The sequence below is a fragment of the Sprattus sprattus genome (assembly GCF_963457725.1).
Source record: "Sprattus sprattus genome assembly, chromosome: 10".
Classification (NCBI taxonomy): Eukaryota; Metazoa; Chordata; class Actinopteri; order Clupeiformes; family Clupeidae; genus Sprattus; species Sprattus sprattus.
In genome coordinates this window covers 8,757,072-8,784,504 of record NC_137908.1, presented here as the reverse complement: position 1 = coordinate 8,784,504, position 27,433 = coordinate 8,757,072, and the positions used below count along the sequence as shown (strand labels likewise).

At 45.8% G+C, this 27,433-nt stretch overlaps 3 protein-coding genes across 4 annotated transcripts in view; 1 reads left to right on the top strand and 2 right to left on the bottom strand.

Moving 5' to 3' along the window:
- Positions 1 to 1,070: 1,070 nt before the first annotated feature.
- Positions 1,071 to 5,027, bottom strand: trnt1 (tRNA nucleotidyl transferase, CCA-adding, 1). 2 transcript variants are annotated; one of them, XM_080846437.1, is made up of 7 exons: positions 4,669 to 5,027; positions 4,198 to 4,391; positions 3,899 to 4,037; positions 3,650 to 3,776; positions 3,317 to 3,510; positions 2,339 to 2,592; positions 1,071 to 1,775 (listed from the first exon to the last, which is right to left on the bottom strand). In XM_080846437.1, the coding sequence occupies exons 1-7, from the start codon at positions 4,796 to 4,798 to the stop codon at positions 1,533 to 1,535; spliced, it is 1,281 nt and encodes a 426-aa protein (XP_080702563.1). In that variant the 5' UTR covers positions 4,799 to 5,027; the 3' UTR covers positions 1,071 to 1,532. The 2 variants fall into 2 exon arrangements, with proteins under 2 accessions (XP_080702563.1, XP_080702564.1); XM_080846438.1 differs by having other exon boundaries at positions 3,899 to 3,989.
- Positions 5,028 to 6,576: 1,549 nt separating this feature from the next.
- Positions 6,577 to 9,588, top strand: arl6ip5a (ADP-ribosylation factor-like 6 interacting protein 5a). The gene is made up of 3 exons (XM_080846440.1): positions 6,577 to 6,809; positions 8,221 to 8,438; positions 8,677 to 9,588. Exons 1-3 carry the CDS (start codon positions 6,631 to 6,633, stop codon positions 8,862 to 8,864), a joined length of 585 nt encoding a protein of 194 aa, XP_080702566.1. The 5' UTR covers positions 6,577 to 6,630; the 3' UTR covers positions 8,865 to 9,588.
- A 3,541-nt stretch (positions 9,589 to 13,129) lies between these two features.
- Positions 13,130 to 27,433, bottom strand: part of frmd4ba (FERM domain containing 4Ba) — a gene marked incomplete at its 5' end in the record, with an annotated part of 30,175 nt that continues 15,871 nt past the window's right edge. The window contains 12 exons of the mRNA XM_080846434.1: positions 13,130 to 14,465; positions 16,601 to 16,751; positions 16,943 to 17,826; positions 18,646 to 18,816; positions 19,845 to 19,977; positions 20,131 to 20,187; positions 20,433 to 20,658; positions 20,856 to 20,972; positions 21,073 to 21,197; positions 21,305 to 21,446; positions 22,263 to 22,401; positions 23,097 to 23,173. Of these exons, the coding sequence (XP_080702560.1) occupies positions 14,345 to 14,465; positions 16,601 to 16,751; positions 16,943 to 17,826; positions 18,646 to 18,816; positions 19,845 to 19,977; positions 20,131 to 20,187; positions 20,433 to 20,658; positions 20,856 to 20,972; positions 21,073 to 21,197; positions 21,305 to 21,446; positions 22,263 to 22,401; positions 23,097 to 23,173 (2,343 nt within the window). The 3' untranslated portion in view covers positions 13,130 to 14,344. The remainder of the gene's footprint in view (positions 14,466 to 16,600; positions 16,752 to 16,942; positions 17,827 to 18,645; positions 18,817 to 19,844; positions 19,978 to 20,130; positions 20,188 to 20,432; positions 20,659 to 20,855; positions 20,973 to 21,072; positions 21,198 to 21,304; positions 21,447 to 22,262; positions 22,402 to 23,096; positions 23,174 to 27,433) is intronic.

The following is a 27,433-nucleotide window of genomic DNA, read 5'->3' as shown; positions in this document are numbered from 1 at the left end:
CATACTGTAGATAGCAGAACAATGCTTCTTATACACAGGGAGGGATTACCGTACGGGCCTACTGGGCCCCATGAGCTGGGGGGCCCCCAAGCCGGAGCGTGCATGAAGTAGTTGTTATGTGTCTCTTATTTTTGGTTGAAAGAGGTGTATTTTGCCAATTTGCTGTTGCCTTTAATTGAGTGTACCTGCGCTGAGTTAGAAAATGTGTATGTGCTTTGTAAATCCTGTTCAGGTACAGGTGGATTTAGTTATTGTGCTGCTGAAAAACAATGTCATTACATTTAAGTAATGTTTTGCGAGCGCACAATTTTTGCGGGCACGCGCAAGTGCGCGCAAAGGGGGGCTTTTACATGTCCAGGCCCAGGGGCCCATTTTTCATAATCTGTCCATGCTACTACAGAAAACAGTCCTCCTATACACAGCACTGAGAACTTTTTCAATGTTTTGTGTACCTTTTAAGGCTTAACCCATAACTATAAATAATATTTGTTATTTTGTAAATGTATTAAGCACACTAAAAAGGTGTCTGCATAGACATTGAGTCACCTTTCTTCATTTTAGAAATTTTGGCAGCTGTCACAGCTAGAAAAACCTCCCTGCTGAAGCCTCTACTTGCTTTGAATATACCGATGTGGGCAGGTTCTCCCAGTCTTCCAGGAGCAGCCCCTTAAGCTCAGTCAAAGCTGATGGAGAGAATTTGTGAACCCCCAGGTTCAAGTCTTGTCAAAGATGCTCTACGGAATTCAAATGAGGACTGAATCCTGAAGCCACTGTACAGTTCTCTTGGCTAAATGCTTTTGTTTCATTTCGTGATGAGAAGAGAACTTTTGCCCCAGGTCGCTGCCACATGTTGCCCATTCTAGAGCAGGCTTTCTGCACTGATCCATCCCTCAATTCTAATAAGTTACCTCACACACAACTTAAAGTCAAACCTATGTTATTGTAAGGCACCAGACAAACTTAGAAATCACTCTGACAAAAAAGGTGCCTCTACTGTGGACAGCAGTGGACACATTTGAGTGGTAATTGTTTATTGGGGAAAAAAGAGTACATAGGACTGGTACCACAGAACTTCCAATGATGGATATGAAGAATATCTGAACAATGCCAAATGATTTTCAATGGCCTGTACCTTATCAATAAGTTCACTCCAATCACTCCAGAACACAGACAACACAAAATGATCCAGTCTATCCACAAGGGATGCAAATCAGCTGTAATAGCCACCTTCTTTCCAGTATCCATGGCCTTTCAAAATAACAAACTCAAATTATCCATGCAAATTTTAAATACCACAGCTGCAGTTTGCCTTATGACTCATATTCATAATCCACACAGCACTAGTTGACAGCACACCAACGAAATTCCAACAAAAATGTCTTTTTTTCTTTTTTAAAGTAACTTGTGGATTCGGGGTGTGTGTGTGTGTGTGTGTGTGTGAGTGTGTATGGGATAGGGTTAGGGTTAGGGTTGGTGCTCCGAAACCAGCCAGCTCCTTAGCTCTCCCCATCCCACAAATCCCGTTTTCAGGACTAGTTGAGTGTACTGAGGAGCTCCTCTTTGTCCATCTGGTAGCGACTCTTCTTCCACGTGTCACGTAGGCCCTGCAAGGTGGTGCCAATCTCCTTGCCGGACGTGATGCCCATCTTCCTCAGGTCATGCCCACTGACGGGGAAGCGTGGGATGGACCAGCTTGTCATCTCAGCAAGTAGTTTCTCCTCACCCTGGTACTTGAGCAGCTCGCAGACTTTATTCTGAATATCCACCTCCCGGCTCTGCAGACCGAAACATAAACCATTATAAGGTGCTGTTAGAAATACTAGTATTTTTTCACTCCACGCATAAAATGTGTCCCCTCAACAAAGAATACACATCTGGAGGCGCAAATGTATTAACAAACAGTCTTCACTCAGCACATGCAGTTAACAATTGAGACTACAAGTATTTGGGCTCTCACCGCCACCACAGCGGGGAATCTCAACTACATAGCTTTTTCGAGAACAAATAAATAAACTTTCCAAAGAACTGCATTTGTTTGGTTCTCAGTGACTGCAAAATCACCAGTTCACCTTTCCAGTTCATTTAAAACAAATTCTACCACAATGTAATTTACTTTATATGAATACCCACAGGAAGAAAAAACAGACTAAAATATTATTTACACTAAGGGTAGGTAATAGTAAATGGTCCCTGGACATACAAACACTGCTTCCTATTTACTTTAACAGGAAGTCGGAGCTGAATGAAAACAGTCAACTATTTCAAACTAAACTGCCAAACACGGCTTCTGCTTACATCAATGATGAAATCTGTGTAAACAAACATTGTTTCTGCTTACGTCAATGATACAATCTGTGTAAGGCCTGAGATGGTTATCGTCATCTTGACCCTTGACAAGGTCCCGCCTGTGTTTGACCAGGAAGAGGCCCAAGGTCTTCTCCTCTTTGGAGATCCGGAGCCGCAGGTCCAGCTTGTCCACGTCGTCCATGCTGCGCAACAACGCTGAGAGAAGAGTCATAGGCTTTGGAGACAAGCTTTGAGCACAGTGCCATACTCGTTTCATCTCCTCAACATTGCCCTCTGGTGGCAAACCTAGAAAAAGACACATAACAGGAGATTAACGTTTTGGACACAACCTTTTATTTCTTTGAGAAGTGTTTTTAGGACATCAAACTAATTCCATTTTCTTTTCTGATGTGTGGAACAGCTTTACAGAAATGTAAATGTAAACCTAACTGTCTGTTACTCACAATGGGAATGTCATATGACTGTTATTTTTTTTTTAAATCAATAGTTAAAAGTACCCATTGAAAAGAACATCAACATCGACTACTCTTAAACTTCCTTACAACAAATATATGTTTTCTATCTGAACTGCTATCTGAAAGTATAGGCAATCCTTCAACCAGATGTGTCACAGCAAAAAAAAGAAAAAGAAAATGCATATAGGAAGCAGAAAAGAATAGGCTGCACAGAGGAAAGGAAGCTTTGGGCCATTGTAAATGTGTGACCTTCCAAAAGAAGGTGTTAATGTCTTCACTGAAACGATGCAAAATCAGTGTCTATTTCCAAAGACCATCCAAACAGAAATGTAAATGTAAACCTAACTGTGTGCTACTCAGGGAATGTCATATGACTTTTTTTTTTTTTTTTTAAATCAACAGTTAAAAGTACCCATTGAAAAGAACATCAACATCGATCATCTTGAGGACTACTCTTAAACTACCGTACAACAAATTTATGTTTTCTATCTGAACTGCTATCTGAAAGTATAGGCAAGCCTTCAACCAGATGTGTCGCAGCTCGCCAGCCTCACCCATGTACTGTGCCAGCTCCAGCTCATAGAGGAGTGCTACTAAGTGCGCAGCGTGATTTCCTGTCATCATCTTCTTCAGCTCTACCCAGATACGCTCTCCAGATATGGATGCCAGGCCACGGGCGTTGTCCCTGATGGCTTCAAGGGTCTCGGGATCATGCTCTCCTGGCTCAGAAGCCACCCTGCCATAGAACCTAAGCTCCGCAGTGATGTGGAGAGAGAGAGGAAGGTCAATGGACAGAGAAATACACACAGAAAATCTTAATATAGATTGCTGATAAATACATATACTGTCAAATATATCACGATATCACGCGGCAGGTGTCTATGTACCTGAAATATCGCAAAATCCGCAAGTAGTCCTCCTGTATCCTGAGGGAAGCACTGCCAACAAATCGTACTTTCCGGTTTTGGAGGTCCTCATATCCACTGAAGTAGTCATACAGTGTGCCATCCAGTCCTAACCAAAGTCACAATTAGAAGATTGTCATATGCATCTGGCTGATATAAATATGATATTTGATGCTTTGTTATACACTCTCACTCAGGGAGGAAGGAATAGGAAGAGACTGGGTAGCTCACCTAAAAACATAGAGTTGATGGTGAGGTCTCTGCGCTCAGCATCCACCTGCCAGTCTGTGGTGAACTCCACATCTGCATGACGTCCGTCCGTCTGAACATCCACACGCAGGGTGGTCACCTCAAAGTTCTCATTGTGCAGCTGCACAAAAGCACAATCCAAACAAACATTTAATAATCACACACACACACACGCACACTCGCAAATCTATACAGATTTAAGAGCAATACATGTTGGAAACTTTCACTCTCTTCAGTAGGCTGATTATACTGTGTTCCAAAGCCTGCTGACTGTGACCTACTCTGGCTGTGATGGTGCCATGCGTCTCGCCTTTGTTATTGATCATACGTATTCCTGCAGCTTGGAACATTTTCTTCATCTGCTCTGGGGTGGCGGTGGTGGCAAAGTCCACATCCTCCGGTCGCTTCCCAGAGAGAAGATCTCGCACTGCTCCTCCAGCGATCCTCAACTCAAACTGGTTCTTCTCAAACAGACCTTGAAGTGCAAACGTATACCACTTTGTATTACTGCTAGTGTTATAAGTTGTGTTGTTATAATTAATACGTGTTACGAAAGAAAGGTGGTCTGAATCAGAAATGTAAGAATAGGAGTCCATGTATGGTCTTTACGACGTAAACAAAATGTCAAAAGCGTACGTGCAGATCGACTCCTGTTGAAATGCTAGCCCATAATGCACACATAACCAATGCACCATTAGCAAGCACTTCCACTCATATACATGAGTCAAACGACAGACAGAGAAAAAACTTACCTGCAATACCATTCAGTCCATCTGTAAATAGTGACTGAAAATCCTTTGTTTTCAACTGCATGATGAAAAGTGGTCTTCGACTCAAAACACGTACTCCAATAGCGGGGCTCAAAAATATTCGTCCCCACATTTGTTAGCCCATGTAAATAATACGAAGAAAGGCCTTCATCTACGACACTATTAAATCCTTCGTTTGGTAGAGTTTATTTGTGACGTTGAGTTGATACAAATTTTGAGCCAGCGAGCTAGTCTGAACAGCTACCTGCCCCAGACTATTGCTTACAAATGCGAAATTATAAGTCTCTTCAGGGTCATACAAACTTCATGTATTTTGGTATTTTGGTAATGGTACGAATTCACTTTACTGACATGCTGAAGGCTGTCGCTGACAGATGATGTGCAAAACGTATATGTGAGTTGCGCATGCGCCATTTTACGTCATTAAAGCGGTACACTACACTATTCTATTCTTCTCTTGCTATCTCAGATGAAATGGCAGTGTGATGTTATTCAGATTGTTAATAAAGCGAGTCGTTAATAAAAGGAAAAAAAAACATTAAGATTGTACGCAATGCATTTTTTCCCATGAGTAAGTTAATGTTGGTAACTTGTTATAAATCTAGATAACCAACACAAACACAGGTCCGGAGGAATGGACGCTGGAGGACACACAATCCAAGGAATAGACGTTGGGAATAGCGCCCCTCTTATGTATCAATATGTAATGTCAAAAGTTATTTATTACAAACATATTTAAAGGCACCCAGTGCAACTTTCGAGGCTTAAAAATAAACATTCAATTTCTAGTCTTTTTTTACACGTAGTAAGTTTCAATAACTCCATACCATTACATACCGACATTCAAGCAGCAAAGATGAGACGTCGTTGTGTGGTGAGAACTGATAGAAAATCGATAACAACAAGTCTAGTCTTTTTTACACGTAGTAAGTTATCATACCATACCATTACATATCGACATTCAAGGAGCAAAGATGAGACGTCGTTGAGTGGTGAGAACTGATAGAAAATCGTAAACAACAACAATCGCTGGTGGGGAGAGGCCATTTTTCCATTGACTGGAATCCTGCTTTATTTATTGGTGGCACCAATAAATAAAGATTTGGGGAACAAATGGTGGCGATTGTTGTTGTTATCGATTTTCTATCAGTTCTCACCACACAACGACGTCTCATCTTTGCTCCTTAAATGTCGATATGTAATGGTATGGAGTTATTGAAACTTACTTTGTGTAAAAAAGACTAGAAATTGAATGTTTATTTTTAAGCCTCGAAAGTTGCACTGGGTGCCTTTAAGACTAGTTCATCTCCGTGATTTTATTTATGTGGTCAAGGCCTATAACTAAGTGAACCAATCACCATTATCAACATAGCTTATCTAAGCCATTTAACCCAAACGAAAATTCAGGCGTGTTCTTCTGTCAACGTAAGCATAAACTTGTTACTTATTAACACTTGCCCATTGTTACTTGCCCACTTTTCGGGACAAGCCTTAGGCAAAGTGTGCACAGCTACTCCATTACAAGGCTTGCAAACCCATGCCACCGTTGTGAGCGACGCGATCTCTAAACCCAATGCATTTCAATGGGAGCCAATCCATTGTGACGTAAATTAGCGATCTGAGCGACGCGTCCGTTGAAAATTCGAACATGTTGAAACTTATGCAAATGAGGAGCGATATTTCCCGGCAGCAGCCAATGAGATTATTTGGTGTCGTCTTTGACAGTTGGACTGTATGCTATTTCCACACGCTACACCACGCCCACTCAAAGCGATGGAAGTCGCTCACAACGGTGGCATGGGTTTGCACCGTTGTGCATCTATCTAGCCTACTACTCACCATCATTTTCACGTTTATTCACAAAACATCGCGAGACAACCGACCAGGAACTGTAGCTGAAGGCACAACAAGCTGTCATCGGTCATCTACTTCTACAGTAGCCAAATGGCTAAAGTAGAGATAGCACCACTTAGAACCTGGGATGACTTTTTCCCTGGGTCCGAAAGGTTCGCCAAACCCGATGTGCGCGACCTGGCGAAATGGAACAACAGAGTTGTTAGTAATCTTCTTTACTACCAAACAAATTATCTGGCAATGGCAATCGCTGTTTTCCTGCTTGTGGGGTAAGTTTACAGAGATGCATTTTCAAAACAAAAGCCTTTACTTTCTTGCATAACGTTAAAGTAGATAGACAAATAAAGCCGTTTCAGGAGGGTTGACTTACTTAGTGAATTGTCACGTTACTATAATGTCTAGACGGTCAATTGATTCTAATCATAGATTATGCAGTACACTCTTATCCAGAATGTGTCGATAGCATCACAGCTATCGGGCATCACGCGTCAGGTCAGAGTATAGGGTCAGGCCAGTGTGTGGAGTTTGCGCCACATTCAGCAGTGCATCTGTGCATTTAAAAGATGTGTTTACTATACTACCACAATCCTGCTGAATTGATTCACCAGGTCGGTTGTGAAACACTGCTTCTTACATGGTGGTGGTGAGCTGTTTGCCTTATGATAAAAGATTGCACCACATTCGAAAGGATCATTTGCTCTCTCACTTGGCTACTGGACTGCCTCAGATACAGTCTGCCGAGGCTAGACTCACCATAGCCCACAACAGGGCAAGTAAGAACTAAAGAACATTTGGATTGGATATGTTTAATCTGGACACACTCACTGAAATATTGAAGTTATAAATAAAAAAGCTCCAAAGGCTTACACATTTGAGGGGTTTCCAGGTGTAACACAAACAATACAGTATTAATAGCCATGATGGTGTTGAGCATTTTCATCTAATAATAGGGGAATGGAAAACCAACAGTCCTGCACATCTGAGGATTAGTCGTACTGAGGAAGCTCACTCAGTGGACATGCAGAGGCCATTTTTCTAAATATAGTCATCGTCTGGCTAATTCACAATGATGACACATGGTTGCTGGGGGCAGCAGCTCTCCATAAGCCAAAACATCAGCAGCTGAAGGGGGATGAGGAGGTCAGGAACTTCCCCAGTTAAAACAGCTGCTCATTACTGTGCATCTTCATCAGCCTTTTCAGTTCAGTGGCAGTTAGTAAAGTCTCTTTTTAGTGTCCGGTTTAGTGTTAGTATTAGTCCCCCTAATTAGTTATGGTTTATTTTGGTTTTGGTCTGTGGGCTGTAGAAACTACAGTTACATTTATAACAAAGTTTATGCATGCGAAACTGACACAAGATTTTTAAAAGCATTTAGGTGGAAGGAAAATGGAATGTTTCATTACACCTTTTTATTCTTTAAAACTTAAAACAAGTATTTAAAAATCTTCATATTAAACTTGCAATTAGATTTGTTTCCTTTTACAACTAAGCAAATCTACAAATGAGATGTATTGTTAAAAGGCTTAAAAAAATAAGTTCAGTATGTAGCCACAGGGAGGCACTAGTGACACAGTATTTTGATCATGTTTACAAGCTGGCATATTGCCAGCAATGTGTTGTGTCTTTCATTTAAATGTGTATTATCATTTATATTTGTGATTTGCTGTGTGATATTTATAGGTTAACGAATCCTCTTGACATGATGCTTGGGGGAACTGTGGTCACGCTGGTCTTCATGGGCTCGGTATGGGGTGCGGAGAACAAGGCCATGATCAAGAGCTTCAAGAGGCAGAACCCCACCCTGTTTGTGTTTGTGGTGATGCTGGCAAGCTATTTCCTCATGTCTCTCTTTGGAGGAGTTATGGTATTCATCTTCGGAATCTCCTTCCCCCTTCTGTGTGAGTCTGCTGTGCTTGAGAAGGTTTTGTGAGCTCTTTCGCATTTTGCGTCTAACTTACTCTTAGTGTCCCATGAGGTATCGTGAGATTACCCTTGTGTGCTTGCTTATTTAATGTACAGGTGAAACAATCCCAGGAATCGGTTCAGATGTGCCTGAAGTTCACAAAGAGTACCAGGTTAAAACATTGGACTCGTGATGTGCGTGTGTTTTTATGCTTTGTGTGTTTTGAACCACAGTGGTCTTCGCCCATGCTTCGCTGCGCCTGCGCAACATGAAGAACAAGCTGGAGAATAAGATGGAGGTGGTGGGGCTAAAGAAGTCTCCAATGGGCATCATACTGGAAGCACTGGGTCAACAGGAAGAGAGCATAAACAGGATTCAGGACTTCCTGGAGAATGAAATGAGGAAGAAACTGAATGACTGAAAAAGAATGTGAATTTATTAGATTTATATTTATGGTATACACACACACACACACACACACACACACACACACATACACACATAACAGATAGAGATACACACAGTTTGTTAGAACTGAATGATACTAGAATACTGAACTCTACTCCAGGTAGAGTCAATGATGTGTCTTTTTTGAATACGGTTCACTGAATGTGAGGGATTGCATTGTTTGTAAATCCAACGTAGTTTCGATGCTGGGCACACCAGTTAAAAAACCTAGTGCTAGCTGTCATGCAGTCTTCAGGAGCAATGTTTGACTCCATAGCCCTGTCAGGACATTCTCAGAACTAAACACACAATCCTTCTGTGGCTGGGCTACAATAACAGGAAATGCAAAGTGAATTCTTCCTTTCCAAAATGTTGAATTTGCAGTGTCCTTTGTACCAATGTGCAATCAGAAGTAAGATACAACATTTTTTTTGTTCAGGTCACTTGGCTTTAAAAGCCACAAATGTACAATGCAATTGATAGGTTGTCACAGTAAGAAAGGACAGCTGTGATGCGGGTCTCAAGTTAGTTTTTCAGTTGTTTTATACAGTTTATTAGTAAGACTCCGTGACTGTACTTACAAGTGTATTTGTATCAAGAAATACAGTATAAATATTTACCAAATGGATACATTAAGTTGAAAAGGCAGGGTCATTGAAAAAAAAAAAAGTTTGAATGTTTTTGTTTAATCATTGATTTCAAAATTTGTTTGACTGACTATTGTGTGTTTAATAATGAACAACAAATAACTCAATGTAAATCTATGCAATCTTTTCAAATAAAGAGCCAAAGGCCTTTAAATGGATCAAAGTGAGATTTAGTTGTGATATTTAACAAATGGTCCATGTTCAAAAGAGCACATATTCATTCTGCTCGCCTCTCTCCATGAGTATCCGGCCTCTCAAATGTGTTTTTATCTTGACAGCACCGTCACAGTGATTGATAGGGTTCCTTTGCTTCTGCGCTCAGCCTGTGCCTAATCAATGGCCTGGAGAAGATTATAGAGTGGATTTGAGCTCTGTGCTGTGCTGCGCCTTAGCAGATTTATCTGCTGTTTCACTGATGGAATCTGCTGCTCAGGATCGATGAGTCAGCTCTTTACCACTCATAAACGGCTACAAAAAGTCAGTGTGGAACCTGTGTGTGTGTGTGTGTGTGTGTGTCGGACAAAAGAGGTGTGTAATGTGTAGGTGAGTATGAGGACCTCTGGTCTGTTTAGTTTGTGTGACTGTTGTTAGGCCAAAAGTTGTGCTCTCTTTGGAAAGGTTAACTTTGCTCAGTCTGTTTGTACTGTTGCCTAGGGAAACAGGATAAGGAGTGGGGGGGGGGGTGAAGTGGAGGGGCCACGCTGAGCTAACTCAGGTGCAGCACTCTGTGCCTTTTGTTTGTGCTCTGGCGGTCGTGTGAAAACATGATTTATTCGTTACCTCTACTGTACTTTCCCCTCCGGGGTCTTCACCTCCCAGACTCTGGTCTTGTGCAACGGGGTGGGAGGGAGCACACATGAGCCAGGCTCTCTGTCGCCACCGTCGTCGCTGCTGCTGCTGCCTCGCCGGCTCCACTCAGGATCAAGTCTCTGGTCGTACACAGAGGCTCTTGTGCCCTCTCCCCTGCAGCTGTTAGATGGACCTCTTTAACAGGCCACTGTAGAAGATCTACAGGCCTCTCAGCAGACGTTCCTTTGGTGTTTTGCCCATAGAACACGTGTGGGTTTAGCACGTGACAGAGTTTCTGATCTATCTTAAAAGGTTTCTGAGGCTCTTCTTGTAACCTTCTCTCTGTTGTGAGGGACTTCTTTGGGGGGGGGGGGGGGGGGGGGGGTGGCTGTGAGGGGTCTTTGGGGTTAGACTTGGCAAAGAAATAATAGAAAGGTTCCTTGTGGAGCACATACAGCTGTTTGAGCAACTACAAAAATATTCACAGCTCCAGCGATTGCAAGCACTAACAAGAATTTTACCGTTTTGAAGTTGGATATTTATTAGAAAACTAAATGTCAGTGAGTACAGCTAGAGTACAAGCTCGGGCTTGCAAATTCTGAAATATTGACTTTGCTTCTCACGTGTGTGATGTTGAAGGGGAACATCTGTCTCTTGCTCAGTGTTTTGCAAGAGCAAATAGGCCTGAAGAGTAATTTGCAAACAAAATCGTCAGTATTGATGCATCACTTCAACAATGTGCATTTAATCATCATAGCCAATTACAGTAAACTCTGGTTGCCTCACAGGCTTTGGGCTAACTTCAGTGTCCTTCTCAGTCCCTTTGAGTTATTATAGTTAGATTCACATTGTCATTATCCAGACTCTGTCTCTCATGAGAGGTCTTTCATCCAAGCAGAACTACTCTTCCCTGGAGCTACTGTTCCCCCCCCTGGCCCATAAAGGTTAAATGACCTCATCGTCTCTGCCCTTCAAGTGCAGGTGAGCCAGCCTCTTATAATACATTTCCCACCTCCTGGTGTTAGAAGTGCCCGGTGCAGGGGAGTGTGGCGATTGCACCATTGTTGAAACCCCCATATTACCCCCATGAGTCATGAGAGCTTTGACCCGGGCTTGATGGGGTAGCTCTGCTTCCATCCGAACTCACTCTGCACTAAACTGCACTCAGCGTTCAAGGTGGATGACTGCTGGAGTGAGGTGAGGAGGTTTGGAGCTGGAGGAAGCGGTGGGGGGAAAAAAAAAGCTCATTGTCTTTTATGTGAGTGGGGTGGCGTGGGTAATGGGGTGCGCGCAGCTGGTGTTTGCAGCAGCAGTGTGGCGTAGGGCCGGGGAGAGACGAGGAGGGACAGCTGCAGCCAGCCGGCCAAACATCTTCCCCCATACTCAAGGAGACCTGGACGACCGGAGCACCCCCACCCCCCAGAGGTCAGAGGTCACCGCAGCTGCAGTGCCTTCACTCTCAGAAGGGGCCTCCCAACCCAGCCCAGCCCAGTTCCTCCTGCCTCTCGGCCTCAAGGGGAGGACAAGAGAGGACAGTAAATGAAAAGAAGGGGCCGAGTGTTGGGCCTGTGCCCGAGGGTGAACAAAAGAAAAGAAGCATGCGTGATGGACAGAGACAATTTCACTAGACAGTGATGCATTCACTTGAACACACAGACACACAGAAAGATACACACCTCTCACACAAACACACAGGAGACACGGCCTAATCCCTGACATGCTCTTGTTTATTTAGAGGAGACGAGACGAGAGACAGTCACTAGAAAGGGTGGGTCTCTTCATCAGATGCTTTCTGGTTATTCTAGTTTTTTAGTGCACTCAGAAGGGGGGGGGAGGAGGGGGAAACCTGTTTGACCACACAGTCCTGTGTGCATGAGAGAGGGTTGAGTATGCTGCAAACTCAAATACTTCAAGGCACTTCAAAGTGTCGACTGCACTGCCTTCGGGTTAACTGCATTTACACAGCAGTCCACTCCGTAATTAAGTACACTTCCTGTTAAGAAATGATGCATATACTAGCAGTTATAACAAACAAATCCAAACAGTCTTTATTAGCTGATACAGCCATGACCATGTGCAGCATTCCATGATTCCAGAGCGCTAACTGACCCTATGGGAAACATGATTCATAGCTTTCTCACAAGTCTAAGCTTTTAACCAAACTAAGCCCTTTCTAGGGACCTTTTTTCCCAAAACACCACCACATGTTTGTGATCACCAGTGAGATATTTCCAGTTTTATTGCTGAAAACAATTATTTCTTAAGGATATTATTTTTTTAAAAGGGGGGGGAAAAGCACTACAGTATTGAACTACCTTGGAGGCAAAAGTCCATTAAGTAATTACAATGGCTCAGTGGACATTAATTCAGCTGCTTAATTAAATGGATTTAATGAAAATCTTGGGTTGAGCATAAGTCACCACCCAGGATTCTTTGAATATACATCCCTAAAGTTTGGGATTAAGGCCATGATCACCACATCAGACTGAGTATATAACAATCCCTTTAGGGCGTGCTGCTCACCGGACCCATTTTCCACAATTAGAGTGGAGGTTTTACTGGAATTCTCCGTTGGCATTAAGCCAGTATTACACTAAAAACCTTTTGCTAATATTCTAAATGCAAACATATGGTTTGTTGCGTTGCTTTAAAATAGAGGCAATGCACATACGTTTCTTGGTGAGTCTTTGTTTTTATTCAAATGCATCTCAAATGATACAAATTACTAAGAACCAGCTTAACAAATTTGATAGCTATATATTACATGCTTCTTAAAACACATTCTTAAAAAAATCTAAAAAAAAAACAAAACAAAAAAAGAGGCAAAAGTAGTAAATTCTTTTTACATTATCAACATATACATACACATTTCCCCTGTTAGGTAGGAGGAAAATAAAAGAGCACCAGACCATGGATTCCAGCATGGGCGACAGTAGGCATTCTCAAAGTGTTTGGTGGTGGTGGGGGGGGGGGCCTGCATTACTATGTGTAATATTACCATTACAGTGAACATGATCGTTGAGATGGTACTAATTAAGAAGATGGTTAAGTCACTTCAAAACCAATAGAAATGCAGGCCCGGTGATTCATACTTAAAGACTGGACTCTGTAAGACTACGAGTTGCCAAAGGTCACAAACACTGAAAATGGGAGTATGAATACTAAAGCGACGGTCGACTGTACAGATTCTACTGAGGGGGGTGTTCAGTACCTCCAGTATTGTGAGTAGTCGCAGTCAGGCTGCCACTTGGGCCAGATGGAGCCCCACCATGGATGATGAGTTCATGAGGGGGAGGCGCTTTGAACAAACTGCCTCATGCATGGCTTCGAGCAGTGTCAACAAGTTTTTCTTCCAAGAAAAGGACTGAGATGATTTGTGTTCAGTAGCTCAGGACATCCAGGGTAAACGGGTATGATCTTGTATGATCCGATTTGTTCTTCAGGTGGAGAGATGACTGCAAGACAGCAGCACCACTTTAGAATCCAAAGTCCAGTTGTGTTAAATCCTTCATTTACAACGTTAATTGTTACAATGACTTAGAAAATCCTTCCCTAATAAATGTGGGCTGCTCTGGGGCTTATTGTGTGGTCACGATGCGGTTCTTATCCTGGTAATAACATCCAACAGATAAACCCAACAGGTCACAGCAGCCTTGTGCAAGTGCAAAAAGTCCACACACACAAAAAAAGTATGCAAGTGCCATTATCACGCAAACACCACCCCAAAAAAAAATGGACAGTTCATCCTGGAACACGCAGATCGCACCATGGGGAGTTCAGCTTTACTTCTTTTTCTTTGAAGAGGCTACATCTCGCAACAACAACAACAAAAAAAAACTGGTTGATCGCACATAGTTTCAGGTTCTTATCTGGTAACATTCCTTTGAGGCTGTTGCTTTTTGAATCTTTGGGAGCCCTTTGCCTATAGGAAGGAAGACAGAAGCAGTTCATTCTGAAGGCACGTGGAAGAATCCAGTGAGTGGATCAGGCAGCGCAGGTGCTTAGTGAGGGTGCTCCCTTATACTATTGTTCCAGGTTTGGAGTCCTCATGCCAGTGAAGTGCGTGATCCTCAGAATCGAAACTGCTGTTCATTTGGCTGCCTGTGTGTTCGTCCATTTGGTTCACATCCGTGTAGGACCTGAAACAAAATGAAACAATGTGGATGAGTGAGTGTAGAGGCATGCATATCCAAAATCAATTCAGAAAAAAATAAATAAAAGCAAAACAATTCAGCCAAGATGGGAGAACAAGGTTTTTGAGGTGAAATTAGAAACAATTTAAGCCTGGGTTGTCAACAGAGGTCCCTCAGTTTCTGACTGTCCAGTAGTAAAATAACTTCTTACCACTTGGCATGGCTTTAAATTAAGCCAAAATAAAAACAAATCTCGGAATAGTTTCCATCAACTTTGTTTTCACTATAACTGATGCAACACAGGCTTAAACAAGTTTGCACCTCTGTAAGAGTTCACACAGAAAACACCCATCTTTTTCCAGTCCAAGTCAAGTCAAGACACACAGCACACACAGCACACACAGGGGTCACATTTTCTTTTTTCCCTGAACACCAACACCACCACTCTGAATCACCATACCGCCACCAGTTCTGTGAGAGGTTTTGATCAGGGTACATGAGAACCACCAGTCGTGTTAAAGAGAGGAGCTGAACCCAGTTTTAGTCCACGTCAATGATTCATTTATCACCCGAGTGACAAGACTGTGCCTTGCTTGGGGGGGGTGGGGGGGGGGGTTAATGGCGTCTCACCGTCACAGTGCTACGCCTTTGACTGGCACTGTAATATTCCTGCTCAGGGTCAAAGCCAACTGCACCATGCATGTCTAATGGAGCTGGGGCTTGCCATAGCCTATCAGAGCTCCGCCTCACACCCTCTGGGGGATGTCTGCACATGAGAAGGGGAGTGAAGGGTCAACACCGGGGTAGAACAACCAGGTAGGGTAGGGTAGTTCTGTTGGGTAATTTGGTAGATATCATGCTGTATGGAGTAGAATTATTCAGTATAAGACAGCAACTAATGAACTTGTTTGTGTGTGTCCATGCGTGTGTTTATATATTTATATATGTGTGTGTGTGTGTGTGTGTGTGTGTGTACCGAAAAACACACGTATACTCATACACTATTAGAAAAATGTGACCACTGCTGATTAATGGAGATTGCGTCTCACAAAGCAAGCACTTTGTCACAGACAAACAGGCACACAACAAAAGCCATGAACATCATGCGTTTGCAGTTTCAACGGCAGACGACTTGACTTGGTATCAAGAACGTATGGTGAATGTGGCAGCAATAACGGCAACAACAGCAGCAACAGCACACACACACACAGAGACTTCAGCCTTGGTAAGACAGTATCAGCTTACTCGAAAGAACAAAAACTAGATAAATCCAATCAAAACAAAAACATCCAAAGAAAAGAAACAGAATGAAGCAACAAAAATCAAGAACACACACAGGCAGCCATGCCACACCGAAGGCACACCACCAGCCAAACCACACGCTGGCTTTACTTACTAGTGTGGCTACACTTAGCAAAGAGGGGACTTATTATATCTCTCGGGTCTGGAGCCGGCCATCTGCCGGGCTGGGGGGCCAGACTGCTCCACCCGGTACCGGATAGAAGAAGAGGAGGAGGAGGAGGAGGATGAGGAAGGTGGACGAGAGAACAGGTGAGAAGAAGGGCAAGCGGGGAAAGAGGCAGGAGGAAGGTGCTGGGGCAGGCGGTGGTGGTGCTCGGGCCAGGAGCAGGGCGACCGTGGCGGACAGGAGCCGTATCTGTGGGAGAGGTGGGTGCCATAAAGCGGGGATTTCGTTGGGGGGTGGGGATTTGGTTACACACACACAGGAAGCTCCTAAGCAGAGAGCTTCCTTTATGACCTGCAGAGAGAGTGTTTACTGTCCGGCCACCGCGAGCCATCGTGAGCCTGGGCAGGCGGCCACAGTAACCTCCTCACGTGCTACAGCGCTGCAATCAAACGCCATTAGCAATACCTCAGGGGACACGTCGCTAACAGACAGGAGCCGTGTCAGCCGTGCCAGCAAAGACACAAAGAGGAAGGGGAGGGGAGGGGTTAGCACGTGGCTAAAATGAGCAGGGCTAAAAGAACAGGAAAGCTTGACTTTTTTTTCCCCGTCCTTATTCGGCCGCTCCCCTTAATAAGGCTGCTGCGGCTGCTTGGCTCCTTTGCTTAAGCAGGATTAAGGGAAAAGTCGTCTAATTGGATAATGAATGAGGTGGGCCTGAGCACCGCCCCCTCACCTGTTGTGTGCCGGCTGGATGTAGTGGGCCGGGCCGTAGCCTCCTAAGGACTGCTGCGAGGGCACGGGCACGGACACGGGCAGCTCGTAGTCGTCCAGTCCTGCCGACGGGTGATGGCTGCGATAGTTTCCAACGCTGGCAGCCGAGGAGACTGGGAGGAGAAAGGAAAGAAAGAGAGGGAGAGAGAGAGAGAGACAGAAAGAGAGGGAGAGAGAAGTAAAAAGGTCCATTATTTGTTCGGGTGAGAGGCTCAGATTACTAAGAGTATCAGGGTGTCAGGGCAGCTGTGTTGTGGCAAAGAGAGAGAGACACGCTTTTGAGAAGGGTTGCTGGGATGCGTACCCGAGGAGTAGGACGCGTTCCGCTGGCTGCGGCCGTAATTGGAAGACAAGGTTTGGTAGCCCAGGCTGTGCTGGGAGCCCCGGTCGTAGTCGTAGGCCCCGACCTGCTTGGGGGCTCCCGTGTTTCGGGAGTACCAGCCGCGGAGGTGCTCGGCCACCAGGGCCTTCTGGATGTTTTTGGTGATGTTTTCGTTGCGTGAGGGCGGCCGGTTGTTCCTGGGCTGCCGCAGCGTGGCGTAGGGGTTGTGCTGCGATAGGCTGTGCTGCGATAGGCTGTCCAGCTCGTCGTTGCCGTAGCTGCGGTAGGCTTCGTGCGGGCGGTAGACCTCGTGTGGATGATAAACCTCGTGCGGGTGGTACGCCTCCTGCGGGTGGTGCTGCTGCTGGTGATGGTGATGCTGCTGCTGAGGCGGCTGCTGCTGGTAGTAGCATGACGATGTGTTGACGCTGTAGTGGCCCTCTGTCTCGTTCTCGTAGGCGTAGGCCCCGTTGGAGTAAGGCTCCGGGTCGCCTTGAGAGGGGTATCCCGTGACGTAGTAGGCGGTGGTGGTGGGCCGGGACGGGGGCCGGTAAGCATCATGCTGGGCCAGATTGGGCATGCTGCCCGTGTTGGCGTACATGTTGGCGCAGCGGCGCTGGCGCCGTCTGGCACAGGGCATGTGGATGGTGCCCCCGCCGTGGTGGTGGTAGCCCGGGGCGGTGCCGTACTCCGCGCTGGACTGGCTGGTGTAGGAGGAGCCGTCGTCCAGGATCTCGGTGCTGGTGCTTCGGCGCGGCACGGGGAGCACGTGGGGGGGCGCGTGCGGCTCGCCCTCCATCGGGAAGGCCTGATGCGACTCCAGGCTGCCGCTGCGCTGCCGGAAGTGCCGCGGGGCGTCGCCGTAGCTGAGCACAAGAAGGGAGGAGGAGAGGGGGGGGGGGAAAGAAAAATGGGGACCATTAACGTCACAATAACACTGCGCTAGCATTGCTGTGCACTCTGCTTGCCTGATTTATTTATCCATCATCAGTCGATCTGTCCCTCGGGAGAACACTCAAGCTGTGTTTGTTCATTCAGCAGTGCTTATCTGAGATGTGGCACGAGTCGCTCTGCCTGAGCCGGGGCCATAAAGCTTTGAGGCAGAAGGACTTCTACAGGACAACACTTGAGGACTACACCAGTGCCTCCATACAGCTGTTGAATAATGCAAAAGGTACTATGGGATGTGGGAGACTGATCGCCTGTCCCCAGCTGTAGTGAGCTGAAGTGTGGTAAAGGGAGGCTGTGTGCGAGCAGCTATCCTTAAGAGCATTACGCGGATGGCGAGGAGTGCGGAGTGTGTGTGTGTGTGTGTGTGTGTGTGTGTGTGTGGGGGGGGGGGGTTGGGCAGTGTGTACTGGCCGTGTACAAGAGAGCAGTTTGCTGTGGTCAGCTGACCGAACAGGCAGGCATTACTTGGAAGGTTATGTGGGAAGCAGTAAGGGTTACAGATCCCATCTGCTGGGTGGGGCAAGAAGTCAGATGCCAAGCATTAGTACTGGATAGTGTTGGGAGTGGGGTTAATGGTCAAGCATGCGGTCTGGTGGAAAATGTCGGGGGACAAGCTGGGGTTGGGAGGTATGGAGGACGACATTCTGAGCTGCACTAAGTGGTGTGTGCAGGTGTTCAGGCATGTGAAGATGGGGGTCGTGTGTAGGGGCCGGGGGTGTGTGGGTCAAACCAACCTAAGCTGGGTACTGCTGTAGGCGTTGCGGGTAAGCACCGGCGTAGGAGGCATGCTGCGCGTGTCGTGGGCCAGACGTGCGCCAGGCCGGTACGGGCTGCTGTGACCAGACACGACATCCCGGTGAACATCCCGATGCTGGAACGAGTCCTGGACTTCGCCGTAAGGGAGTCTGAAAGTCAGATAAGAACAGTGCGTATGAGGCTCGCTTCTTACAAGTGAGGACTCGATTGCTGCTGGTAGCTAGGGAAGGATAAGAAACAAATAATAATAATAATAATAAAATAATAATTATTATTATTCTAAAATCAGGGCACTGAATGTGCATGATACACCTCCAGCTTTTGGCTTACACCTACATGGGTCATTTCAAGGGTCAGTGGCCGGCCTCATTATGGCGTTCAAAACAAATCCAATGTTCTTGTAGCATCATTATTCCTTATTAAATTAAATGAAATGTATTTATGATAAAATAAAGCCACCTGGAACTCTGTTCTCCCTCTCACACATCAGCGCACTGAGGGTTCTTAACAATTCTTTCTTTCTTTCTTTCTGACGAACTCTACACGCGGGCTGCTTACTCCTGCGCGTAACTACTTTAGCCACCTTATTTTCTCGGCTCTCTCCCTTCCCCTTGTGATTGCTTGTGAGCGCCTTGGCAGTCAGGCCACGGCATGCTTCTTCCATTCTCTATTTATAACCCCCGCAAGTGCGTTTGGGCCTGATAAGAGCTGATTGTCGAGGCGTCTGGAAGGAGGGGAAGGAATGCGGCCCTGGCCTAGCCTGGCTCTGCAGGTCTGCACTAGCTCTACTGCGGCTTACAAGATCTCTCCGCACATCACCCAGCACAGAGAACACAGACTGGGCACGCTCTGTGGCATGTTTCAAACAAGCACTGTGGTTTGTCTAGTGTGGCATGTTATGCCTTGGATATAGCACGTAGTAGCACCGTCTGTACCCCACTTGGCTTGTCTAGTGTGTCATGTTATGGTGTGCATGTTATGCCTTGGATATAGCACGTAATAGCACCGTCCGTATCCCACTAGTGTGCCTCAGCAAAAGGGCTTGTTTGTGACAAGAGTAAGTCAAGAGGGGGTCCAAGGAGCATAAAAATGTAAAATGAATACCAGTAAAATGTTGTTGTAAGTTACTCTGTATAAAACACGTGTGAATATTGGTCAAAGCCATGAAGGGCCTTACCTGTGTAAGTTGACATCCTGTAGCTGGTCGTTAGTAGAGGCTCGTCTGTCAGGGTAGTACCCCAGGACGCCCAGGCTCTCAGAGTACTGCACGGAGCGGGACCGCTGTCTCTGGCCAATCAGTGACTCCGAATCTGAAACCACCAAGATGGAAGACAGGGGATTAGCAGAGGTCAGAGGTCAGCAGGAGATAGCATGATCTTGTATATGGGGTGGGGGTAGGGGTGGGAGGGTGTTACAAAGGTGCTTTATTTCAGAGGCAACAGTGACACAAAGTTCACACTCACCGTCGTCCAGGGTTAAGCTGTCTGAGAGCGAGCTCAGGTCTGAGGGGATGGCATCATCTGAGAAAATACCCAGAGACTGGAGGTGAGTGTCTCAAGTACAGACATTGCCTTTGTTCCAACACATCATTTTAGTTAATTAGTAAATACACACAGGTAAATGCCAAAGAAATGCAAACAAAATCTCTTATTTTGCTCAGTTTAAAATAGTTTTTTTTTTTACTGATATTACCAGGACAGACGTCACTCCAACAGCACAGCTGCTTAACAGATCTCTCAAGACTACTCATATTCTGCTCTCTCACCTATGATGACGGAGGCCCTCTGAGTAGGCGTCTTCCCAGTCTTTATTCTGTATGCGTTGATCTCGTCCTCGATCTCCTGCATCTTCCTCATGGCGTCCAGGCAGTTCCTCTTCCTCTTCTTCTTCACAGTTTTGCAGAGCTCCCCTTCGTTGGCCAGCTTCAGTGCGGCCTCCACAATCTTCTGCTGCAGGGCAAACCGGCTCTCCAGGTTTCTAATGTGAGGGTCCTTCAAAAAGAAAGAAAGCAATGGCAAAATAAAATGAGATACATTAATACAATGGGTTGAATTACTGTTCAGGCAAAGCTTAAACCAGAATGGATACAACTTGTACAGCTAATTCTTAGTTTGCATCATTTTAAGTCCAATTGGCAGGACAGGCTTTAAGGCTGTAGTCATCTTTTGCCCGTGGTGTTTTTGCCTACCTTATCGTAAGGGAAGAGATTGTCCAGTTTGAAAGTGGTCCCTACTCGTTTTCTGATGGTGGGAGCCACTTCACCTGACTTCAGTGGATATTCTTTTGGCAGCCTGCCTGTCAGCTCCTGATGAGGGGACACATAAACAAACAAAACCTTTATCTCCAGCTGAGGGCATTTTAATGATGGGCTGAAGAGAAAGTAACACAAGGACGGGGGTGCTTACGGCTTCTCTGAGGCAGATCTTCTTCAGCTCGTCCAATTTTTGAGACAGGTTATCCTTAAGATCTTTCTCCTTCTTCTTAAGGTCGGCAATCTTTTCTTGTTTCTTCTCCTCATTTGCTTCTGACTCTGCAGAACCCAAAGCACAAAGGAAAACTCAGGCCAACTGCTAACGACAGACTGCTGCATAAGTATATATACACATTTTCATTTTACTGTCTTCTGATGAGACTTACCTGACGAGATCAGGCTTCCATTGCTAGCCATGATGAGCTGATCTTTGCTCTCCATATTGACCAGTTTAGTGATTCTTGGTGCTCCGATCTCCGTCAGATCCATGGCGATATCCCCCAGGCTTCTGCCTTTGGTTAATGTGGCCTTTCATACAAAGGGACAAAAAGGACAGACAATGAGATATGGTATGAACAGAGGAAGGGGAATAATAAATGACAGAAGCATGGTCATTACATCATCCCTAATGACTCTGCAGAGCTATAAGCTTCAATTTGTATGCCTCAGCCTTAAAGCAGCAGGAATCCCATCAATCAGCCACGCGACTATTCCTGGATGAGGGCTGCCAGGCCATCTGCCTCTAAGCAGTGAAAGCTGCGTCTCACTGTGGCCAGATTAGCGCAGGGGAGACGCTCGCCACACACTCACACGGCTTCACTTTCTGTGCCCGCGCCAATAGTTCTAATGAAGCAGAGTCTAAACAAACGAGGACTTAAAGAAAATATTGCGCTAATCCACGCTCACATTTACCGCTAGACCTACGGATTCAATTTTTTGTGCGCTAAGTCACACATAACGGGAAATGCACAAGCTATTCATTAACTACTGACTTTCTATCTGACTTCCATGTTGCAACTCTGCTGTATGAGGAAACGCCTGAGAGAGAGAGGTCAGGGGTATGGGGAGTGCTGATGGAGATAGCCCAGGCTAGCATCTGATAAGGACTGTGTCAGGTGATGGACACACTAAGAAAACAACACTTACACACTGCCATGCAGAGGCAGCAGGACCAACAATGGAGTGGAGCAGATGCACATGCGCACACACACACACACACACACACACACACACACACACACACACACAGTTACCATGCTTACACATACGGGTGGTCAGACTAGCTGGGTAGGTAACACACAGTCACTCCCAGGCAACATGGCTAGCAGTGCGCCGCACACTCACTTTGCTCTGCTTCCTGTCCAGATAGAACTGGTGCTGACTGATGGCCATCACCCAGATGGTCTTAATCAGAGCGTGGCTGGCATACCAAGAGTGGATGACCAGTCCGCTCTGCCCGAATGTGCGCTTGGACACCTCCCTCCTGTGGATTAAGAAACACACGTACACACACACACGCACACACACACACACACACACACACACACACACACACACACACACACACACACACACACACACACGTACACACACACGCAGAGAGAAAGAGATATACTTTAGGAGAGTTATGGGAAACACAAAATTGGCTCCCCACTGCATGTCGACAACAACACAACTGCCACATCAGAGAGTCGACTGCCTAATGAGGTCCAACGGAAACGATAAAGCACGAGAACTTTCTCAGGAAATTCAATTCAGTCTGAGGCCGTATAGCACAGTGGCATCCACTGATGGCACTCGATGCATTGCGTTAAAAGGTCTTGCATCAGTAACTTCTAATTAATTTTGAGGCGGCAAGAACCGCGCTGCGCTCTCCAATTTGTGTGCAGCGCGGCGTGCAGGTCGGAATGGACAGACACCACCGCAGTCGTGACGCGGCAGAAAAAGGCTAAACATTCCTCTGCCAGGTTATCTTCGTGATCCGAGTTGCCTTGGAATGAGTCAGGGGAAGCAGGTGCTTTCTCCCTGGCTTCGAGGACTGGATGTGCATCATGGAGCTGAACTAACATGCTAATGTGACTGCTAATATTGCAGCATGGCTTCTATAAGCAGCAGCAGAGCAGAACAGAAGACTTCCGGTGACTGGCGGTGGGGCAACATTCCCTGGGTCGCACTCACCTGTGGGGATCGTTGACCTCGACCGCAAACTTCTTCTCACGGAAGTACAGGTTCTCCAGCTGCTTCCACTGGAACAACTGCGGAAGACGCAAGAAGACACACACAAAAAAAATGCTTACAAAGAGACACACACAAACACACACAGACACACACACACACACACACACACAGGAAAAGAGCCCTGGGGAATGCAGGAACAAAACATGAGATGTGTGGCTTGATACACAGCTGTCTGAAAACAAACACTCACATCCTCCAATTTTATATTTACAACATTGAAATACGCAAAAAAAAAAAAAAAAGAAACGCTAAAAAAACAACAAACTCTCAATCTTTGAAACCACCAGGGTCTTGAAAACAAGCAGTAATAATGCAGGTATGAGGCCAATTTGGCATGGCGGGCTTTAATGAAAAGAGTGAGAGCCTTGTTGAGTGAATCGCTCATTTATTTCCCTTTTTCATCCCTTCTTCTTTTTCCTGCCCAAAGGGAGGATAAGCTGTAAACTCGGCACACACCGTACACAGGAACAAGAAGGCGCTGGGGGTGGGAATACAACTACACTGGGCAAAACATCTGCTATGAAGAAGACTGGCAATTCTTCGCAGATTTAAAGCCCCTCTTTTCTTAGCACGTAGCTGCTCTCAGGCTCACAGCGGGCAGGGCTCCGTACCCAGCGGCACCACCAGTCTGGGGCTGGAGATTAATGGGGGGGGACGCTAATAAACATTCTCCGCCAGGTACTCGGCTGCGGCGGTGTGGGATGAGAGGCGGGCAGATACGAGAGTGAGTGTGTGGTCGACACAGCACTTCATCTCACTGTGCCACACAAATGCCTTGGCTAAAAGCGGCTGCCTCAGAAGAAGCATTGCATCTTTTGCAAACGGTATCAAAATATTTAAACACCAACTGACATAACCTGCGCAAAACTCTTTCCCCCCCCCCCCCCTCTCTCTCTCTCACACGTTCCATCGAGGACACTTCGCTTGAACCCTAACAAAGTGACACACTCATGCTATAAAGTGAACAGAGACCAAACAAACATTCTTTTGCCTGTCAGCAGAGAGCTCTACTATGCTAGAGGCAAAAGTGCCTGATCATATCAGAAGCCCAATGGATATGAAGTAGAAAACAAATAAAGAACATCAGTTCCAGGGCCACTTACAGTGTTTTTGAGGCAGAGAGCTTTACAAAGAAATTGTTTTTTCAGTCCCTTGTTAGTGCGCTGGGGTCGTCCTGAATCGTCCGATAGAGTTTCCCACCGGGCTTCTGCTTCCTCGAACAATACGCTCTTGTCTGTTCTCAGGCAGACCAAAAGGTGTTGCAAGAGTTTCAGCTGAGCTGGCCCCACCCCCCCCCTTTCTACCTCCTCCCTTTCTTGTGACATCATAGGCACCTCACTACATGCTCATCCACCTTAGGCAAGCTGAACCCCCCCCCCCCCCCCCCCCACCCCCCACCCTCTCCAACACACACACACACACACACGCACACACCCCCACTAGCTATTTCACTTTTCTTTCCTCCACCTCTTTTCAATCTCAGACAGTGCTTGGCTCTCTAGTGCCCTTGCTTCCTCCGAGTCCAAAAACCAGCCGAACAGGTTACCCTCACACAAAAGGAATTCTACCTCCTCTGCTTTCTCTCTCAGTCTCTCGCTCTCTCTCCTGGGAAAGAAACCATTTTGTCTCTCTTTTTTTCAAGCCATTTCCCCCCAGCAACATTAGCAGATTTCCAAGATTAGGCCTCTGTGGCCATTCATCTTTAGCCCCATACTCAATGTCCTTTTCATTGCTTTACGACGCAACATGCCAGGCCACCCCAAATCCATGAGAGCCCCCCTTGTTTTTATCTACCCTCCTATACTTGCCTCCCAGGGCAAGTATGTCAGGAATCTACTACTTCCGTCTAATCATTAATGGCCAGGCCTCTACGGTGTGTGGCTTCACTCACCTCCACATGAGAAAGCCAAAGCAAGCCAAGGTCTCTGAAGGGCCTGACTGCCCACAAGTTCATTCACAGCTCCTCTATATACTTTTTTAAACTTCATAGACCATTGCACTGTTTGTTTTTGTATTGTGTTTGTTTTGTACTGTGTTGTAATGTATATTTTGTGTAAGCACATTGAGAGTCAGTTTACCAAGTCAAATTCCTTGTTTGTTCAAACTTACTTGGCCAATAAAATCTGATTCTGAAGTTCTCACACTCATCTATACTAACCAGTCGAGTGGGATAAAAACAACAACTGACTAAAACAAGTTCAAACAAGCTACACTTAAAACTATAAAAAAGTATAAACCATAAATAATAAATAGACCATTAGATTCAATATTAAGTAAAGCAAAAACTGCAAAAAGTAAGCAGACGATTAACATATAGAAGACGTATGACCACACCTTCAAATTCTACATAGTGACTAATCTAATAACTTCAGTGACACTTTTCTCTGTCGGTTTTCTCTCTGATGGTGAGAAGGAAAAACATTTCCACATCACTGGGGGTCAGTGGCCTGTTTTCACTGCATAATAAATGAGTTATTAAGGCTCCCACTGAATTCAAAGCATGGTTATTCGCCACACAAAGGGGCCCAGTGGCCTCTTCACTCCCCTAGTGCCCTCCCCTGCGGTGTGAGACAGAGAGCCTCTAACCTGCCCCTGTATTCCCAGAGGACTGGGGAAGTGTATTCACTCAAGCTTACATTAACACCAATATCCAGGGGGATTTAAGTGCACAGACCTGAGGCTTCTCACACATTTTACACACACATACCTTTCGTCCTCTTACCTAAACATACATACTCCATGTATCCAAACACGTATTATCCACGTGTATAACTGGCAGTGACACACAATTAAAGTATGCCAAGGATTTAACCCACCCACAAACTGTGCTTACGAGCCAAGGAGCGAGGGAGGGAGTTTGGCAAAGATTAAAAGAGAATGACCAGTGAGTGAACCAAGACGAGGGGGGATTCCAATCATAGGTCAGGCACATCTTTATTTCTTAGAAAGGATTTCTTGGACTGTTGACCATTGCACTGTTGTATTGTATTGTTTTGCACTGTTGTATCATTTTGTTTTGTGATGTATATTTGGAGTAATATGTGTAAGCACAGGGAGAGCCACTGCACCAAGACAAATTCCTTGTTTGTGCAAACTAACTTGGCCAATAAAAGCTTTAACATCACAGCAGTGGGGGAGATGAGTGCACCTCTTCACAGAACACAGTCTCCAGGTCGATGTACATTCACCATCAAACTAGAGAAAAAATGATTCCCAAACAGCTCCCGGATACGCACCAGCTCAGAACATTCCGATCCCAACATATCCCAAAACCACACTAGGCAAACTCAGGGGTGTGTATGTGTGTGTGTGTGGGGGGGGGGAAATCATTCACTCTTACTGCAGTAAATCTCCTCACCACAGCATGTGTGTCAGAGGTCGTGACTCACACATCCACTCCAAGTGATGGGCCGTGCCGCCCCACCCTTCCCCACTCTGACGCTGCCTTGGGGCTGCATGGTGGTGTTCACCCCAGCCGAGAGTGACAGCACTGGGGGCATGAACCTGTGCCTCTGCATCAAACTCAGAGAGAGGCTCGGAGGCAGGAGGGGGGGGGGGATGAGTGCTGGACTGGTAGGACAACTTCTGGATCATCACTACACATATAAGTTCAGCCACTCGGTGATAAAACGATGACTGTTTGTATTGGGATAAGGGAATGAGATCATGCACACAGTCAGGTGACACACAAAAACCGCATACGGAACGCGAGGGCACACCTCAAATATTGTCAGAGGTATATTCAATGCCAATGGCATGTTTTATTCCGCTGACTCACAGCTACATCAGACATCTATGTTTGAGATTCTCTGAATAAAAACATGACTGTGATGCTCTGAAGCCACTGAGGTCACCAGTGAAATTCCAAAAACTGACAAGTTCTATTCGAGTTCTTGTTCTCATACCACTGACATAAATAGAGGGGGAGGACAACATGGCAACACTTATTTACAGTAGCAACGTTCGGTGCTCAGCTCTCACGTCTGGGAAACAGGCCTCCATTTTAGGAGCTCTTTAATCTGGTGGCGGTGAGGTTTCTGTGGGGAAGAGCCCGTCCGCGAGATCCTTCCTCAACCCCGCTCTGCCCCTCTACTAAAGTAATTGTGCTTTATTGCTTGATCAATTGTTTGGCCTGAGGGGAACACACAATAACAGGCAGCTTTGCATAATGAGCTGAGCATGCTGGGAGATGAGGGGGAGGGGGGAGGAGGGGGTTGAAGGCTGGGATAAGTTGGGTTTGGGGGGCACTTGGGGCCAGCTCAACACAAAAGGCCGTG